General features: G+C 37.0%; 1 protein-coding gene across 4 annotated transcripts in view; it reads right to left on the bottom strand.

Moving 5' to 3' along the window:
- LOC110199147 (transcription regulator protein BACH1) overlaps window positions 1–19820 on the bottom strand; it is a 55713-nt gene that overhangs the window by 23122 nt on the left and 12771 nt on the right. For all 4 annotated transcript variants that reach the window (XM_078146494.1, XM_020973871.2, XM_020973872.2 and 1 more), the window contains one exon: window positions 5635–5934. In XM_078146494.1, coding sequence (XP_078002620.1) covers window positions 5635–5871 — 237 coding nt within the window. In that variant the 5' untranslated portion in view covers window positions 5872–5934. The remainder of the gene's footprint in view (window positions 1–5634; window positions 5935–19820) is intronic.

Genomic DNA, 19820 nt, shown 5'->3' with positions numbered 1-19820 from the left:
TCATTAACATACTATATGAAAGGTTCAGTTCAATTAAAAACAAACATTTCAACTACTGCACATAACGTGTTAGGCAACAGAGAGACAAAGTCCGAAAATTCAAGTCTTCATCTTCAAGGACTTGTATTCTAGTGAATGAAAACATGTTCACCAATAAGGAAATACAAAGTAATGAGGTAGGCAGAAGATTCAGAACACTAACCAAAGTCATTAATAGAGAGGAGAGGCGATTCAGGAAGGGACCTGGGTAGGCTGTACTTAAGTTAGGGAGAAGGGAAATCCAGGCACAGAAGGAACAATGAACAACCACAAAAAGGAAAGAGATGGAAAGCCACACATAGAGAGAAGAGCAAATAAGCCAATGTGTCTAGATTGAAGAATACAAGAAGTAGAGTATTATGAAATCAGGCTGCAAAGAGAGATTAGACCCAAACTGTGAAGGACTTTAATTGGGAGGCAGGAATTTTTATCTAATCCTAGAGACAACAGGAAGCCACTGAAGCACCTTGAATGAGGTAGCGACACAGTCATATCTGCTGAAAGTTTAAAATATGCAGAGTAATTGTTAGACAGGGCCAACCAACTATGATTGTCGTCACAACAATAACAGTTTAGTAAAATAAAAACTCCTTAGGAATACTTGTGCATTTTCAAGAGAAGTGTATATCCTGCTCAATAAGCCCATACCCTTCATTTTTTAGTGTCTCATTTTAATTTTCATGAAAAAAGTTATTTGTATCATTACCATAATCAAAGAGTAGTTACTGCCCTACTTTCAAAGAAAGTTTAAGGTATTATGGATATATAAAAAGTAAAAGAGAATCATTTGCAAACTAGTTAAAATTCCAGGTTTCTCTTGCCACACTTCTAAATAGTTTCTAAAATTGCTAAAAATGAGGTGCACATATCTAAAACAAAACAAAACTTTCTGGGGTAGGTCTCTGCCTAGTCATCCTGCCTTTTAAAAAAAAATTAATAAATTACACACAAAACTCCCATATGGAAAATGAGAAATGAGTACAATAGCAGAAATAAGGCCCAAGGGCAGATTTGTACATAAGGACTAGCTCTCTGAAGGAGCATCAGCCAAGTATAAACACTTAACTGTTCTTAAGGGATGATCAGAGATGCGCACCAAAGTGACTCATTCAGGCTCATTTCACCTTTAACAACGTCTCCATTAAGCTAGACAGTAAGGGGAAAAGGTGATTTCCTAAACCAGCTTAGGGTCAAAGATTCTAAGTGACAGAGATGCCTGCCACCAGGGTGGGAGGGACTTTAAATAGAAAAGCAGTACAACGAAGGCTGACCTCAACAGTCAGCAACTTTATTTGGCAGCTAAATTGGGTGTATAATCCTATTTCATTGGAGGGATGGGAAGGCAGGTTCCCAACTGCCAACAAACATTCACCATCATTCCATGTATTCCATGACAAATAATTTAAGACCAGTTAACTCAATAACTGACTCTTGGTACTTTTAATGGTAAGAACATTAAAAAAATCTAAAATTTCTTGATTTACAGTACAAAAATCATAATAGAGAAGGTGAACACTTCCCAGTTTGAATCCTCAGGAAGCAGGTGAAAAGACGAGGATGGAAGTTTTAAGTTTATTGTATTCTACCAATGTTACAGCAGGGTTTCACATGACATTGTTCATTTAAAATTTTTCCATTAAACTTAATTGTCTGGGGCAATGTGACATAGAATCCACTCAGGGGTGTGCTGAAGCCAACTGGCTGAGCCCAGTGTTAAATTGTCAGTACAAGCATTTACACCTTAGTAATCAGCAAATGCTACAAATCAGAGCTTGATTTATTGTTTTGTTGATTGTCTAGACTTAAAAAAGTGATGAAAAAAATGTTAATGACGCAGAATTAATCTTAAAAATGTATACATCTTTTCCTATGAAAGCTGGTTGTTAACATTTACCAGTAAACGACGACTATATTTTAATGACACTTTCAGCCACAATAAGAAAACTATCACCTACACTTGGAATAGGGAGGAAGACATTTTACCAAATCACAACTTGACACTTTAATGATATTTAGAAGCATTTATAAACTTTAACAATGAATATCATTAAACAATAACAAAAAAAGAAAAAATTTGCAGACTATATTTTTAAGGTTCTCTACCCAAATAGTGACATATTGCCAGGTTGACATAAATGAGAAACCTCATCTTCCTTAAAATAAAAGGTAAATTAAATAAAGAATAAATAGAATGAAAGAAAACACGAAATTTATTGATCATTCAGCACCATAGGCTCTATTATGCTTCTAATAAGAAAAAACTACTTTTTTTTGGTTAAAATATTATTTACCTAAAAACCTAAATATGGTTTTGCTTTAAGTTGTTTAAAAAATTCATTTCAAAGTAATCAGAATTATAACTTCTAATTTTGTAGTCATATAAGCTTTTTGGAAAATATCACTAAGAGATATATGCTTATTTATTCATGTAATCTTACTGCTTTGATGTTGTTTTTTTTTTTATAGGCCAGGACATCGATATTTATCTGACAGGAAAAGGGATAATTTAAATTACCTAAGAAAATGCTCCCAATTTCAAATAAATTCTGTATTTTTAGATGTATTTAGATGTATGTAAGATGGCTCATACGATTCTTTACAAACACTTTCCCAAAACAGAGAGGTAGTTATTTAAAAATTTAAATTCAACGTATTTAGACTGAGGTTCTACACCAATGCCTCTATCCCAAACCTGGGTTCTTGATGGAGAAAGTTCTGGCAGATCTTAGAAAATAAAGGCTTCAGGGCACTTATATGGTGAAGTAGATAGAGCTCTGGCCTTGGAGGCAGGAGGACCTGAGTTCAAATCTGGTTTCAGACACTTGACACTTACTTACTAGCTGTGTGACCTTGGGCAAGTCACTTAACCCCAAATGCCTCACCAAAAAGGAAAAAAATAAATAAATAAAGGCTTCAAGTACAGGCCTGGTTGCAGACTATATGTTTCTTGTCCTGCAGACTAGTTTAGATGAGCTTGAAAGTCTCGTCATCAGGTTCACCTCAAAAGTGAAGTTTGCAGTCACAAAATTCCTGACATCTACTAAGTCATAAAAGGTTTGTGATTACAGGCAGATATGAACTACTCAAAATTCTAATTAGAGTTGGGGTTTCCCATTCTTTGCTAGGCTTTTTTTAAAGCAATGTTCCCGAATTATTCAAACTTAATACTTAACTTAGTGTTAAAACTGACAAGGACAAACTATGAGTTTATTTTTCCATGCTAAAATATTCAACAGAATGAATAAACATTTAAATAAATATATGACAACTCTGAAGCTACTTTAATTAGCAATACCAAGCTGCTATATCTACTCAAATTAACTTGTTGGACCTGAGACACCAGGGAACCTGAATGAATTTACACGATAAACTTATTAATAAAAGCTAATGCCATTATGATATAGAATTAGTGAAGTTAAGACTAGTTGTCCTCAAAAGTAAAATCTCACAACTAAACATTTTATTCAAGGAATACTGTGAATGGATAAGCTGATAGATTATTCTAAGACTCACTTTCTACCTTTGTCCCATTTTAAAGTTTTTGACAAAATATACTTTTAAAAGCTTGACACAGAAGCTCAAATATGTGCATATATGTATATACATATATATATATATGTATATACATATATATATATATATATATATATATACGTATATATATATATATATATATATATATATGCAGAAAGCTGCTGAAAATCATGTCTGTCTTAAATTAGGGAAGTCTTTTTCATCAGACTAATTAGACCATGAGTAGAGTAACATTATTTTACAAAGCTCTTTCCTTGAAACAACCAAGTCACTATCACCTGGAATCTTTAATGCCTTGAAATTAATCCAGGTATAATCTCCAAGTAACAAATGAAGAAACCGACTACAGTGAAATGACTAGCCTAAGAGCTAGTAAATGGTAAAGGAAGATGCATTCTGAACCCAAGTCTTAAACTCCAAATCCATTACACTGTGAAAAAACTAATACATTTACAATGGGCCAGATCAAATGCAAAATGGCAGATGGGGACAATCCAAATGCAGAGGAAAACGTGATTTTTAAAAAAACTTATTTTTTTTAACATCTTAAATCTGAAGTTAATCCCAAAATCTTCAAGATAGGATCCAGAAAATAAAATTTTAAAACTTTTATTGAACTGTGGCTTATTATTATGCATTCCGGGATAGACCTTTTGGAGCAATGCAGTAGACGAACATTAAAAGCTAGCAGAAAGGCGTTTGGTGAAAAGTGAGAAGAGAATTGTGTACAGAAAGGAATGGATTAGAGACCTAAAGACAGTATATGTTCAGTGTTCTTTTTTTTTTTTTTAGGCTTGACCTTATGCTTGTTTAAGTAGGTCAGGAGCCAATATACATTCCCTGGGTATGGAGAATTCAAGTAGTACAAAGCCATGAATGCCAAAACTTTTCTCTTGCAGTAGTCTTTGGTATGGATATCTACAAGGTACTCTTTTGATTTTTAAGTAATGGACAAGGAAGAAAGGCAAACCACATGACCAGGTCAAGAAAGAGTCTAGCAATTTCTGTGGACCTGTAATAGAGGTGTTTGCCTTAAGTAAGGGCTTTGTATAGAAATAGGCTTATTTTCAACTTGACAGACATGACCTATTATAGAAAGAAACGTGGCTCATGGTTGAGTTTTCTTTTTTATTCACTACAGTGTTCCAAAAATAATAGCTTTGTGTTAGCATGATGAATGTATTTCTTAATATGTTTAATTTGTTGTTAATTTATTTAATATTTATTAATATATGTTTAATTCATTGTTAGCAAATTAATCTATTTTCCCTAGCTTGCAAACGGTATCATGTGAAAGCCTAAATTATAGCAAACTTTGGACTGGCTGACTTACTGGAAGGCCTCAGGAGGGGGAAGAGTCATTAAAGACCATGGAAGTTATATTTCTTCCCAGCTTGGGAAGAGAAGAAGCTATGCAGAACTTTAAATCTTTTGGAGAGATGAGAATATAAACTACCAGAATAACTAACAAGCCTTTTCCTAAGACTTGTTAGTAAAAAAAAAAAAAGAGAGAGAGAGAGAGAGAGAGAGAGAGAAACACATTCGAAACAGATAATGTAGAACCTCCTCAAGCCACTGAAAAGCTGCCCAATATTTGGGACTATGGACTTTGCCAGCCACACTCCAGCAGATGGGGGGATAGTAAGCATCAAAACTAGGGGGAGAACATAAAGGCGAAGTGACTGATCTACTCAGCCCCCTGTCATTTAAAGTGTTAAGATGCCCAATAAAGTTCAAGCATAGGCCTTAGACTTGACACAAGACCTCTGTTCAGATAGGCTAAGGAAACTTAGGGTCATCAATAAATCATCAAATTAGAAAATATTTATTAAACTGTTAGAACAATCATGGAATTCTAGCACACTTTTGAGGAAACAAGCAGTTTCTTACGTGGAGCAGAGAAGAGAGATATCAAGGAGGATCACTGGCACATTTAGGAATGCTTCTCATAAGGGTGGCTGACCTCAGTCTTTATTTTATATAATTTTACAAGTTCTGTCTTGGGTCAATAAAGGACTAAAAATAAGTTTGTTACATGTTATAGAAACATGAATGTCCTACCTCTTTTGGGAGAGTGATGATAACATCCGTGTCTGATTGGCCAACAATTCTTGAAAGAAAGTAACTGCTGCATGCTGCAAGCACACAACGATGAGCACGAAATTGTTGATCTTCCACTAGGACGGTGACATCACAAAGAAGATCTCTTTTCCTTTGATCATTGAGGCTCAAAAGAATATTGGCACCATGTACTGAACATTCATATGCGAAAGACATTCTATTCTCAGTTAGGGACATTCTCTATGACAAATGATGGTGTACAGTTCAATGGAAAGCATACTTCTCTGGTCTTCATCAAACCTATGAAAGAAATGTACAAGATTACATAAAATATTAAATCCAGAGTGACTGTAAAGACTTAAGAACCACAGATTTCATATGCATGCAAGATGTCACTTAAATGTATCACAGTATATTCAATGTATATTCAAAGAAAATATATTCAAAATGTATATTCAAAGAAAATTATTACTGTATTTAAGGTTGCCTTTAAAAACCACATTTCTAGGGCAGCTAGATGGTGCAGAAGATAGAACACCGGCCCTGAAGTCAGACTGAGTTCAACTCTGGCTTCAGACCAAACATTTAACATTTACCAGCTGTGAGACCCCGGGCAAGTCACTTAACCCCAACTGCCTAAAAAAAAAAAAGAAAAAAAGAAAAAAAATTAAAATTTCTAACTATTCTCAAAATTTTAGAGGAAAAAAAATTCACAGGTGAAATTATTAATCCTAAGCAAAAAACTCTGCTAAGTGCCTGCTTAAATACCCCTCAAATCCTTGACAGATCACAAAAAAATTTACAATACAAAAAGAAGATATCTGTTGTTGGGTCATTTCAGTCGTGTCCGACTCTTTGTGATCACATTTGGGGTTTTCTTGGCAAAGACAATGGAATGGATTGCCATTTCCTTCTCCAGCTCATTTTACAGATGATGAAACTGAGGCCAACAGGGTTAAGTAACTTGCCCAGGGTCACACAGCTAGTGTCTGAGGCTGCAGTTGAACCCGGGTCTTCCTGAGTGCAGGCCTAGCTCTTTGCACTGCACCACCTAGCTGCTCTGTATCTGTAATTTCAAAATGGCATGAAGAAGGCATCACACAATATAGCCCAGATTTTACCTCAGATATTTGAAAACTATGGAGGGAGAAATAAATACCTTACACAAATGGAAAAATTGGGTTCTGATTATTCAGTATAACTTACAAAAATAAATGCAATCTACAATGCAATCTAACACTGAGACAGGCAAGTGCATCAAATGTTTTCTACATTATCTAAAATACAAGAAGAAACATTCAGGGTAATCATGCAATGGTGTCTTTCTATTCTAGAGTTATATAAATCAGAAACTAGTCCTGTACAAAGGATACAAACCCTGCCATCATAGGAAATGAGGCCCTAGTTTTCCAAAATAAAAATGCAAACTATAAACTATATGAAAAGATCCAAAAGAAATGCAAATTAAACCAATTCTAAAGTTCCACATCATACTCAGATTGGCAAAGATGATAAAAAATTAAAATGGTAAATACTGGAGAAGTTATTAATAAACACACACTAATACACTATGGATAAATTGAATTGCTTCAACAATTTTGGCAAACAACTTAGAATTATATTAGAAAAGTTATTAAACTGTACATATTTTGACCCAAGGATGCCACTACTGGTAATAGTACCCAAAGAAGATCAAAAGCAAAGGGAAAAAGCTAACATACATTTAAAAAATTACAGTATTACTGTTTTTGTGGTACCCAAGAACTAGGGGAAAAGCATAGGTACCCACTGATTGGCGAATAGCTAAACAAATTGTAGCATATAATGTAATGGTATACTATTGAGTCATAAGAAGCAAATATGTACAATTAAGGTTAGGTAGTGAGTTAAGTACAAGCAGAACCAGGCAAACAAAACTGAGAAAAATCAGAATTCCGAGCATGGGTCATAGCCACACTTTTTCCAAACAGGACAGAAGCGCTTGCCAGATTTAAAATAGTATAGATTTAATCAGCCCTGTGAAGTGGCCTGTGCTCACACAACAGTATGGAAAAAACAAAGGTAATCTCTGATCTCCAAGTTATGCCTTCATAAGCAGGATACACAGACCTACATAGCTATGAGCCAGAAGAATGATTTTACTTATTCTTAAAGTGGGTGGTATTAGGGTATCTGGAGCACAATGACGCTTCCCAATATTATTTGTTGGCGTTCCATGGTAGTATACATTATTGGCATGGCTATGTTCAAGTGTAATTTTTTGCTCAAAGGTCAGATAATGTTGTTACTGCCCATTAGTTACTACTGGTCCAAGAAAAGATTCTCTACCCCTGACGCTGGACAGCTGATAAAGTTCACCAGAGAAAAGTTACTATAGATCGCACCTGCAGAGTTCAAAGCCTTACTTTCCGGGTAGTCTTGCTTGGTCAATGGCAAACCACTTTTGAATTTCAAGATTGTTTTTTTCAATGTGACAGAAACTACTTTGGGGAGTCTCTACCAAACATTCTCAAAAATTTTCAGGGGCTAGCAATAAAAATGTTGAAGGAGGACTCAATGCTTTATTTCTAGAGAGAGCATGACATATTTCTGGAACACAGAATACCTTTTTCTTTTCCTTTTTATTCCTCGGGGGAAGAGAGGCAAACAAATGCTATTCATCTGCACCAAAAGTAGGGCAGAAAACATACCATTATGATTGTGTGAGTCTCTTCTCCTTCAGGAACAACAATAAGCACCATTCCATTGGTCATCCAGAGAGAGTATGATGATTTCAGATATTTTCTTTTGGGCAAGCAAAGGTCAAGTTGTACCCATCACAGCAAATGTTCTTACACGTTCTACTATCTGGAGTGGACAATAAGCTGCCATTTATGATGTGAAGAAGTTGCAGGAAGACAAATCAGCAAGAATCCCTGAGCATGAGTACCGTTAGTATGAGAATAAAGAAAAGTGATTTGACAGAGATCTATCTGTCCCTGAGAACTGAGCATCACTCTAGAAAACAAATTCCAAGTTGTGGGGTATGATTGTTTCCATATCAGATGCATACTTTGCTGCATCTCAGTCTCAGAGGCTGCACTGAGTGCACAATCATCTGAGAATGAAAAATCACACACCAACTCTCCTTCTACTTCAGTCTTGGCTTGTAACCTTTTCAAGTTAAATAATTTACTGACCTCAGTGCTCTTCTCATCCTCGCTGAAGGTATCTGACAACATTTCTGAAAACATCATGCTAAAAAGCATGGAAGCACTTGCTTCACTCCCTTGGTGACTGGGAAAGCATGAGAGCATTGTCCATTATCCAGAACCCATGCAAACATGCTGACATAAAACTGACATACAATACCAATGAACTTCTCCAGGCAGCCAAATTTTGCCATAATTTTCCACAAGCCCTCACGACTAACAGTATCAAAGGCCTTGATCAGATCAATGAACATCGTATACAGACTTCTGTTCTGCTCTTGGCATTTCTCCTGGAGTTGTTGGGCAGTAAACATCATATCAACCATTCCTCTGCCCTTTCTGAAGCCACAAAGGCTCTTAGGTAAATAACCATCTTTAGGTGAAGGATAGCCTATTAAGGGGAGGACTTAGACAAGAATCTTTCCAGCAGTGACTAAGAAAGAGACAATCCTGTGATTGTCACAGGAAAATATTTCCTATAACTTTAGAAAAACAGACAACGGAGGTATCTTTGAACTCTTGGGGGATAACTTTCTCTTGCCATATAACCCAAAAAATTTCAGTAAGCTTTTGTATGAGTAATGGACCTTCCACACCTTGTGAATCTCAACTGGAATAGAATCAGCACCACGTGCTTTGCCAGACAAGAGGAGCCTAATGGCATTTAAAACCTCTTCTTCAATTGGAAATTCAGCTAGAGAGGGACTGACTTCAATCTGAAGTATACAATCAATGTTTTCAGCATTGATTGATGAGGGCCTATTGAGAATACCTCAGAAGTGTTCAGCCCATTCCTCTGGGACAATGTCCTTAAACACTAATCAATGTGGCTTCATTAACACTGAGTAGTTCAGATTCACCAGCCGGGGGCGGTTGGCCTATAAATAGCTTTCGGGGCATTATAAAAGTGCTTTACACAGTTACTATCAGCGTAAAACTGAATTTTATTTGACTGCTCACAGAACCAAGAATCCAGTATCTCTTAGCTTCACTTGCACTTTACTTTTGATGGAGTTAAATGCTGCCTTCTTTGAGACAGATGAACTTGGTTAAACAGATGGCTTGGTTAAACCCTGTGGAGTTCTCATTTTTCCTGTAGCAGCATCTGAATTTCTCCATCGTTTTCATCAAACCAATCTTGATGTTTGCCGCTTTTCTAGCAGATGAGTAAATGTAAAATTGTACACCAAATCTCTGAAAGTTGCCCACTTCTTTTCTGCTCCACTTCTGCCAACTGTGTGTTGGTAGTCTGTGCCTACTCTTATATTAAAGTCTCACAAAATAATAACCTTGTTTCCTTTGGCACAATGGTAATGAGGGTCTCCAGCTCTTCATAAAACTTTTCTTTGACCTCATCAGGGTTCATCATGATGGGAATATATGCACTGCTGATGGTAGCATTGAGCTTTCCTGCAAGTAGCAATCACATTGTCATAAGCCTGTCATTCACTTCTTTTGGTAGACATACAAGCCTGTTGACAAGATTGGTTTTGACTACAAAACCTACGCCAGCTTGATAATGGTCCCCTTCACTGCAGCCACTACAGAAAAATATTTATCCAGCTCCAACTTTGGTAAGTTGGCCTTCACTGCCAGCCTTGTTTGACTCAGGGCTATTTGGATGTGATACCTGCCAAGTTCTCTCACAAGAAGAGCTGGTCGTCTTTCAGGTCTACTGGATTTTGTGCTGTCCATAAGTACGCGCATATTTTACATGCTGATAGTGAGTGGAATCATTTTTGCAAAAGTTTTTGTACAATTTTTAGAGTTTCAACCACAGGGTGAGATCCCTGCCTGCTGCAAAAGCAGACGAGGGCTGGGTGAAGCAGACCTCAGGGCACCTTTTCTAGCCCCTTTCTCATACCAACAGGTAAGCAGTATGGTCCTTAAAAAAAAGGCTGCTCAGACACCTAGGGAGCTGCCAAATTCCACTGCTGTTTCAGTCCTGTGAGAAGATGATCTGAGGGCCTGGGCTGATCATGTGCAGGTTTGTGATTACAGCTCCCAGCATATCTACAGCTGCTGCTTCTTCACTTGCGTGTTGCCAAAGGACTATGAGACAGATAAAAATGGTAAAATGGTATGAGTGATGTCTTTTGATTCACGTATAAATTGGAGTTAAGTGAGACAGAATTCCACAAAGTCGCTGGCCTCACTTTCTCTTCCAGTCACTGGAGTTTAGTGCCAAGACAAAGTCAGACAACTGCTCAGGATGCAGGGGATGGCCTTGGCATCTTCAATGTCTAGCCAAGCTCTAAGTGCTCCACAATGCCTGCTTCAGCCCCCTACACAGTCACTGGAACAAACGTTCTCATCCACTCATTCTGACAGACAAAGCTTTCACACGCTTGGGACAGACACCCCCCAAACTCACCAAAGGATCTGAGACCCTTCGGTTATCCTCAACCTCATTTGGCCCATCAGCTGAAACAGTTCACCAGGTGTGGTCACTGTACATGTTGCGCCTTCTTGGAGCCACAGGTAAGAGCTGGGTGAATCAAGGGGAACTCACACGAGAGGTACTAGTCTTCACTAAACACATCCTACAACCCCCCCATCCCTGCCCTCAAGGAGTTTACAATCTAACAGGGGAGACATACAAACATACAAAGCAAGCTACATACTGTATAAAGAGGAAATAATTAATAGAGGGAAGACACTAGGATTAAGACAGGTTAGGAAAAGCTCTCTAGAGAAGGCAGGATGTTAGCTGGGACTTAAAGGAAGCTACAGAGATCTGTAGTCACAGAACAGGGGAGAGAGCATTCCAGGTAAAGGGGCAGCCAAAGTGAAGGTCAAGAGCTGAGAGATGGAGTGTCTTATTCGTGGAACAGTGAGGAGGCCAGTGTCACTGCTTCAAGTGTTAGGGAGTAAGGTATAAGAAAACAGGAACAATGGGAGGGGGCTAGGTTATGAAGGGCTTTGAATACCAGAGTATTTTGTATTTGTTCCCAGACAGAAATAGGAAACCACTGGAGTTTATTAAGTAAAAGGTGACATACTCAGACTTTCATTCTAGAAATATCACTTTAGTGGCTGAATGGGAGGATGGACTGTAGAGGGGAAAATAGAGGCAGACAGACCCAGCAGAAGGCTATTGAAATCATCCTAGTATGAAGTGAAGGCTTGTATCCTGATGTCAGAGAAGAGAAAGGGATGTATTTAAGAGATGTTGCAAATGTAAAATAAACAGGCCCTGGTAACAGCTTGGATATGGGGGGCGGGGGGGGTGCAGTGAGGGGTGAGAGAGAGTGATGGAATCCAGAGTGATTTCTAGGTTATGAGCCTGAGAGATTGGGAAGACGATGTTGTACAGTAATGGAAAAGGTGGAAGTGAGGAAGGAAGTAGAGGCAAATATAATGACTTTGTATTTGGGATATATTGAGGTCAAGCTGTCTACTGGACATCCAGTTCAAAATGTCTGAAAAGAGGGCAGCTAGGTGGCACAGTGGATAGAGCACCGGCCCTGAAGTCAGGAGGACCTGAGTTCAAATCCGGCCTCAGACCAAACACTTGACACTTACTAGCTGTGTGACCCTGGGCAAGTCACTTAACCCCAATTGCCTTAAAAAAAAAAGTCTGAAAAGCAGCTGGAAATGCAAGATTGAGGTCAGCAAAGCAGAGAGACTACTGGGACAGGATCTGTATATCATCAATACAGAGATAGTATTTAAATTCATGGCAGCTAATGAGATCTTCAAGTAACATAATATAAAAGGAGAAAAGAAGAAGGACTAGGACAGAACTCTGAGGACCACTTATGGTTAGAGCATGTGACCTGGAAAACAAAGAATAGTATCTTAGAGGAGAAATTATCAAGAAGAAGAGAGTGATCAAAGAAAATAAGGACTGAGAAAAGGTCATTGGATTGCTCACTTAATAAACTCCAGTAGTTTCCTATTTATCTCCAGAAGCAAATACAAAATACTGAGAGATCATTGGTAACTTTGGAAAATGCAGTTTTGGTGGAATGGTCAAAAGCTAAATTGTAAGGAATGAAGAAGTGAGAGGAGAGAAAGTACAAGCCCTTATTGTAGAAGGTCTTTTTGAGAATTCAGCTACAAAAGGCAGAAGAGAAACAGAGTTATAGTTAGCTGGGATTAAAAGGATCAAGTGAGCATTTTTTCAGAATGAGGGAAACATGGGCATGTTTGTAGGCAGTAAGGAATGACCCAGTAGACAAGGAGAGACTGAAAATGAGTGGAAAAAATAGGGATGACAGAGGGGGCAATCTGTTAGAGAAGATAAGCTAGAATGGGGATCCTTTGAACTAGTAGAGAGGTTAGCCTTGATAATGAATAAGGTGACTGCATCATATGAGAACCAGGTAAAGAAGGGGAAAGTGGCAGAAGGCATCTGAATGAAAGGAGATGAGGAAGAGGGGAGGAGAGGGAGCTCACAGTGAATGGCCTCGATATTTTCTGTAAAACATGAGGCAAAGTTCTAAGCTGAGAGAGTAGAGGGAGGGTGAGCCATGGAAAGGTCGAAGAGGGATGAAAAGGTTTGGAAGAGCCACTGTGGAGAAATGGACCGTGAGTTAATAAGGGAGTTATGTATCAGTAGCATTGCCTAGCAGCACTGAGGACCCAGTTGACACTGTGCAACATAAATTTGTAGTGGCTACAGTCAGAATGACTGCATGATTTTCTCCAACTTTGTTTAGCAGCATGTATGTAGGAGTAAAGGCAATGAAGTTTTGTGAGTCAACCAAGACAAAGACTTGTCTGGGCATAATCAGCAACATAATAAAGAAAGTAGGAATTCAAGAGGACAGCACAGCATAGAGTTGAATTGGTTCACAAAGAGTCAAAGTGAAGAGAAAGGAATGCATGACTAGTGTAGGGGACATGGCCTATGAGATAAATGATGGGTCAAGGGACTGGATGTCACAGTATCAACAAAGAGTACAGTTTTGTAAGGGAAGGCAAAGGAAGAAGAGAAAAACCAATGCTGAGGCTTGACAGGGCATAATTAGTGATACAATAAGGGGGCTAGGAATTCAAGAGAAAAGGACAGCATAGAGTTGAACTGATTCACCAAGGGGTCAAGATGAAGAGTAGAGGAGAAAGCGGCTAGTGTAGGGGAGACAGGCTGGAAGAGAACTGAAGGGTCAAAGGATGGGAGGTCATGGTGTGAATGAAGTAAGCAAATGCAAAAGAAGAAGTGAAAAGCCAATAGATTATGGTTTGATAAAGGGATTTCAGGATTCTTCTTCAAAAAAATTTATTTTTTTTCCCAATTACATGTGAAGACAATGTTTAAAAAAATTTTGAGTTTCATATTCTCTCCCTCCCCCTAATCTTCCCTGAGATGGTAAGCAGTTTGATATAGGCTATAAAATGCAATCATGCAAAACATATTTCCATTAGTCATGTTGTAAAAGAATACAAAGACAAAATACACCAAAAAAAACCCCACAAAAGAAGTCAAGTGAAAAAATAGTATGGTCTGATCTGCATTTAGATTCCATCAGTTCTTTTTCTGGATGTGGATAGCATTTTTCATCACGAGTCCTTTAGAATTGTCTTAGATCATTGTATTGCTGAGAATAGCTACGTCATTCACAGTTGATCATCAAAAAATATTGCTATTATTATGTACAATGTTCTTCTGGTTCTGCTTACTTCACTTTGCAGCAGTTCATGTAAGTCTTTCCAGGTTTTTCTGAAAGCATCCTGCTTGTCATTTCTTAAAGCACAATAGCATTTCATCACAAACATATACCACAACTTATTTAGCCATTCTTCTACTGATGGGCATCCCCTAAATTTCTAGTTGTTTCCCACCACAAAAAGAACTGCTATAAATATTTTTGTACAAATAGGTCTTTCCTTTTATGTGTGTGTCTCTTTGGGATACAGACAGTACAGTGGTACTGCTAGTTAAAAATCTATGCAGAGTTTTACAGCCCTTTGGGCGCAGTTCCAAATTGTTCTCCAGAATGGTTAGGTCAGTTCACAACTCCACCAACAGTACATTAGTGTCCCAATTTTCCCACATCGTCTCCAACATTCATCATTTTCCTTTTCTGTCATAACAAATCTGACAGGCGTGAGGCAGTACCTCAGAGTTGGTTTAATTTGCATTTCTCTAATCAATAATGACTTAGAGCATTTTTTCATAGCTTTGATTTCTTCATCTGCCTGTTCATATCCTTTGACCATTTGTCAACTGGGGAAAGATTTCTGTTCTCAAAGAATAGATTCAGTTCTCTATGTAATTGAGAAATGAGGCCTTTATCAGATATACTTGCTGTAAAAATTGTTTCCCAGCTTTCTGCTTTCCTTCTAATCTTGGGTTCATTGGTTTTGTTTGTACATTTAATTTAATGTAATTAAAATTATCTATTTTCCATTTCATAATGCTCTTTATCTCTTGTCTGGTCCTAAATTCTTCCCTTCCATAGGTGTGACTATTCCTTGTTCTCCTAATCTGTTTGTGGTATCACCTTTTATGCCTAAATTACAAACCCCTTTTTGACCTCATATTGTTATATGATGTAAGATGCTGGTCCATACTTAATTTCTGCTATACTATTTTTCAGTTTTCCCAGCAGCTTTTGTCAAATAGTGAGTTCTTGTTCCAAAAGCTGGGGGTCTTTGGGTTTATCAAATGCTTTATTATCATTTTATTTTATATATTACATTACTATTATTATGCTCATTTACTACTGTGTCTTGTGTACCTAATCTAATCTATTCCACTGACCCACCACTCTATTTCTCAGCCAGTACTAGATTGTTTTGACGATTACTGCATTGTGATACAGTCTGAGATCTGGCATGGCTAGGCCACCTTCCTTAATGTGTTTTTTTTTCCCCATTAATTCTTTGATATTCTTGACCTTTTGTTCTTCCGGATGAATTTTATAACTTTTTCTAGCTCTATGAAATAACTTTTGGTAGTTTGTACAGCACTGAATAGTAAATTACCTTAAGCCGAATTGTCCTTTCTATTAAGTTGGTTCATTCTACCCATGAGCAATTGGATACTGTTCAATACTCCATTAGGTACTTCCCAGCTGTTTAGATCTGAGTTCAATTGTTTGAAAAATGTTTTGTAATTGCGTTAATAGATCCTTGAGTTTTTCTTGGCAAGTACATTCCCAAGTATTTTATATCGTCTACAGTCATGTTAAATGGAATATCTCTTTCTACCTCTTGCTGTTGAACTTTGCTGGTAATAAACAGAAATGCTGATGATTTATACAGATTTATTTTATATCCTGCAACTTTGTTAAAGTCGCTAATTATTTCAACTAATTTAGTTGATTCTCAGGATTTTCCAAGTACATCTGAAAAGAATGAAAGTTTTATTTCCTCATTGATGATTCTAATTCCTTCAATTTCTTTTTCTACTTTTATTGCTTTAGCTAGCATTTTGAATATTGAATAACAGTAGTGATAATGGGCCTCTTTGCTTCATTCCTGATCTTACTGGGAAGGCTATCTTATTCCCATTACAGAAAATATTTGCTATTGGATTTAAATAGATACTACTCACCTTTTTAAAGACAGCTCCATTCATTCCTATACTTCCTAGAGATTTTGATTAGGAATAAATGTTGTATTTTGCTTTTCTGCATCTACTAAGGTAACCATATGATTTCTGTTGGTTTTGTTATGAATACTGTCAATTATGCTGCTAGTTTTCCTAATACTGAACCAGCCCTGCATTCTTGGTATAAATCCCACCATGCCATAGTATGATCTTTGTGACATATTGCTCTATCCTCCTTGCTAGGATTTTTTTTTAAATTTTCGCAACAATATTCATTAGGGTGACTCTTCCTGGTTTAGGTATTAGTATTATATTTGCATTGTAAAAGGAATGTGGTAGGACACCTCCCATTTTTCCAAATAATTTATACAGAATTCGAATTAGCAGTTCTTTAAATATTTGGCAGAATTCACTTGTGACTCCATCTGGTCCAAGAGAGATTTTCTTAGGTTCATTGATGGCTTGTTCAATTTCTTTTTTCAAGATGGGCTTATTTAAAAGTATTCTGTTTCATCTTCTGTTAATCTGGACAACTTATATTTTTGTAAATATTCACCCATTTCACTTAGATTGTCAGATTCATTAAGCATATAATTGGGTAAAAAAGCTTTAAATAATTCTTTTAATTTCCTCTTCTCTGGTGGTGAATTCACTCTTTTCATTTTTGATACTGGTAATTTGGTTTTCTTCTTTCTTTTTTTAAACCAAATTTACCAATTGTTTATTTATTTTGTTGGTTACTTCATAAAACTAGCTCCTAGTTTTAGTTACTAGTTCAATGGTTTTCTTACTTTCAATTTTATTAATCTCACCTTTGATTTTTCAGGATTTTCAAGTTGGTGTTTAATTGGGGACTTTTAATTTGTTGTTCTTCTAGTTTTTTACAGCTGCATGCCCAATTCATTGACCTGTTCTTTATTTTACTGATGCAATTGGAAACTAAAGAATCTAGTCTAAAGAATGAGTGGGGAGGGAGCTAAACGGGAGAGAAGGAAAAAATTTGGAACTCAAAAATTTTTTTAAATGTTACAAAAAATCTTTACAAGTAATTGGGAAATATTTAATGAAATAAAAATAAAACATCTTGGAAACTGTATTATCCAGTTAAACTGGACGTCTCTCAGTTTCTCATTATGCTATCACGTGTCTTACCTTTGTACTGGCTGTCTCTCCTTACCTCTGGCCTCACAGATAAAAGCCAAATATTATTTTCTGCAAGCCTTTCTTAATTATCCCTCAATCTACCTAACCCAGGGATAGGGAACCTGAGGCCTCAAGGCCACATGTGGCACTCTAGATCCTCAAGTGTGGCTCTTTGACCAAATCCAAACTTCACAGAACAAATTCCCTTAATAAAAGGATCTGTTTATGAGATAGGAAATTTTATTATTCTGAAAACAAATTTTGAAAAGTTATAAAGTGATCATAGAAACTTTTTTAAAAATTTAAAAACTTCAAAACAAGAACAAAAGAAATTTCAAAGTGAGAAACAAGAAATAAAATTGAAAATATGATAACTAAAATAAAAATCAAAAGAACAAGTTTTTTTTTAAAGCTTTAAGTGGCATCTAATTTAATTCAAATGCAGAAGAAAACAAATTGCTGAAATAAAAAATGAGAAAAGTGAATTCACAATTAACAGAAAGAAAATAAAGATAATCATCAAAAATTACTAATGTAAAGTGGCTGAATTTGCCTCTAAAGGTCACTGCTTAGAGCACACATACCCACTTATTTTCTGCTTCATTCCAGTCCACTAAAAGGAAGAATGGGGACCTACTTACAGCAATATGCATACAGCAATGTGCACAGGATTGCACTGGTGATCTAAAAGAGCTGATGACTCAGTGGATACAGAAAAGCAAGCTACTGAACTCACTGTTGTCTGTCTTCTCTTTTTGGTTTTGAAGTAGGTAGACTTCTTCTAGCTTCTCCCTGAGAGTAATAGTGGGAGAGGAGGTTACCCATTCGTCTACTCAATTTCCATGTAACCATGAACACATGGCCACCTCTATCTCATTTTTGCTCTTTTCTGATGTTAAATGAGTGAATCCACGGTGGATGTGTGCAGAACTGGTGGTGACCTGGTGAGTCCCAAAGTTCCAAGAGTCCTATGAGACTTATGAACCAGCAGCTTGCAATGGTCTCTGGAATTGCAGTGGTTAATAGCATGAGAAATGTAAGCATGAGTAAGAGACACCCAAAAAAGATCAAACTTGTCCGCTTGATTAGACAGTGCCCAGTGCTGTAGTGAAATGCTCAATTAGCAATATTTTACAGTAGCTTTTTGTTCTGATGAGGTTTAAAATATTAAAATATTAGTCTCCTACGATAGGACTCTCCTACCTCTTACATTATGGATCAGGCTAGTTTTTCCCTAAAAAGTAAGAAAGCTAGGATTTGTTTGGCTGGTGATTGGGGCAAAGCTCAAAAAGTACTATCCTTGCCACAGTTTAAGTAGCCTCTAGCCTAATGGTAAGGCCTCCTAGTCCTCTAAACTTCCTAAACCTTGGGTCGAGATCCCATATGAGGTTGCAAAATATTTGGAAACAGTAAAAGGTTTCTGAACACTCAATGACCAAAAATTAAATTAAAAATCAAATGTGTTATGAATCTGATGTGTTTCTGGCATCACTTGCCCTGTTGCATCACGAAATTTCACTGCAGCCTAGGTTCTGAACACAAGGCCTACTGGTCTTGCAACTCAACTAACTCTGAGAAATGTGAAAAGGGGTCAGGAATGGAAAAAGTTTAAGAAGCATTGCTTGAAAGGCAGAGGTGTCAAACTCCCAAAGCTGCAAAACTCCTAAATACAGCCTGAACCAGATTAAAACATAATTGGCAAATGTATGACAAAATAAAAATACAATAAAACATTGATAATGTTAATTTGTAGTTTTCTAAGTCAACCTGCAGGCAGGGTTCCTAACTGAACTCCCAAAACAAGTGGAATTCTTCTCATAGGGATTAGGGACCAGGGATCATCCTGACACTTCAGGAGAAATAAAGCTACCTGAGGTGAAATTTCCTCCACGATTCTCTTAGCACATAAGGTCATTTAACTAGGAGTCCCAACAAAATCTCTAGATGTCCTTTTCTACAAAGGGCACAACAAAATTTCTACCCAGGTTATTGTACCATAGGTAATGCCTCTGCAGGTCTAGGCAAAATTTCCTCAGAGTCCGTATAACAAGACACCCAAATTTTGCCAATGGAACCCTGACTACTGCAAGGGCAATCTGAACTTGATAATAGGAATAGCAGGTTCGATTCAAAGCTTAAGAAAAAAACAATCAAAAGCAAGACTCAAAACCATGTAGGGATCTCAAAAGGGATCACTTAAGGTTTTTGGGCAACAGACAAAAAACTTAATCTTCAGTCCCTAAGTGTCTCACAATAAATCAAGCAGCCTAGGCTGGCTTAAAAAAAAAATTGAATTATTTATACGTCAACACAACGTGCTAGGTAGACAGGTAGGCGTACAAAATCCATAC

The sequence above is a fragment of the Phascolarctos cinereus genome, unplaced genomic scaffold (assembly GCF_003287225.1).
Source record: "Phascolarctos cinereus isolate Bilbo 61053 unplaced genomic scaffold, phaCin_HiC Scaffold_726;HRSCAF=1367, whole genome shotgun sequence".
In the NCBI taxonomy this organism is placed as follows: Eukaryota; Metazoa; Chordata; class Mammalia; order Diprotodontia; family Phascolarctidae; genus Phascolarctos; species Phascolarctos cinereus.
Note: the sequence above shows the minus strand (reverse complement) of the source record. Positions and strands in the feature narration are given on the sequence as shown.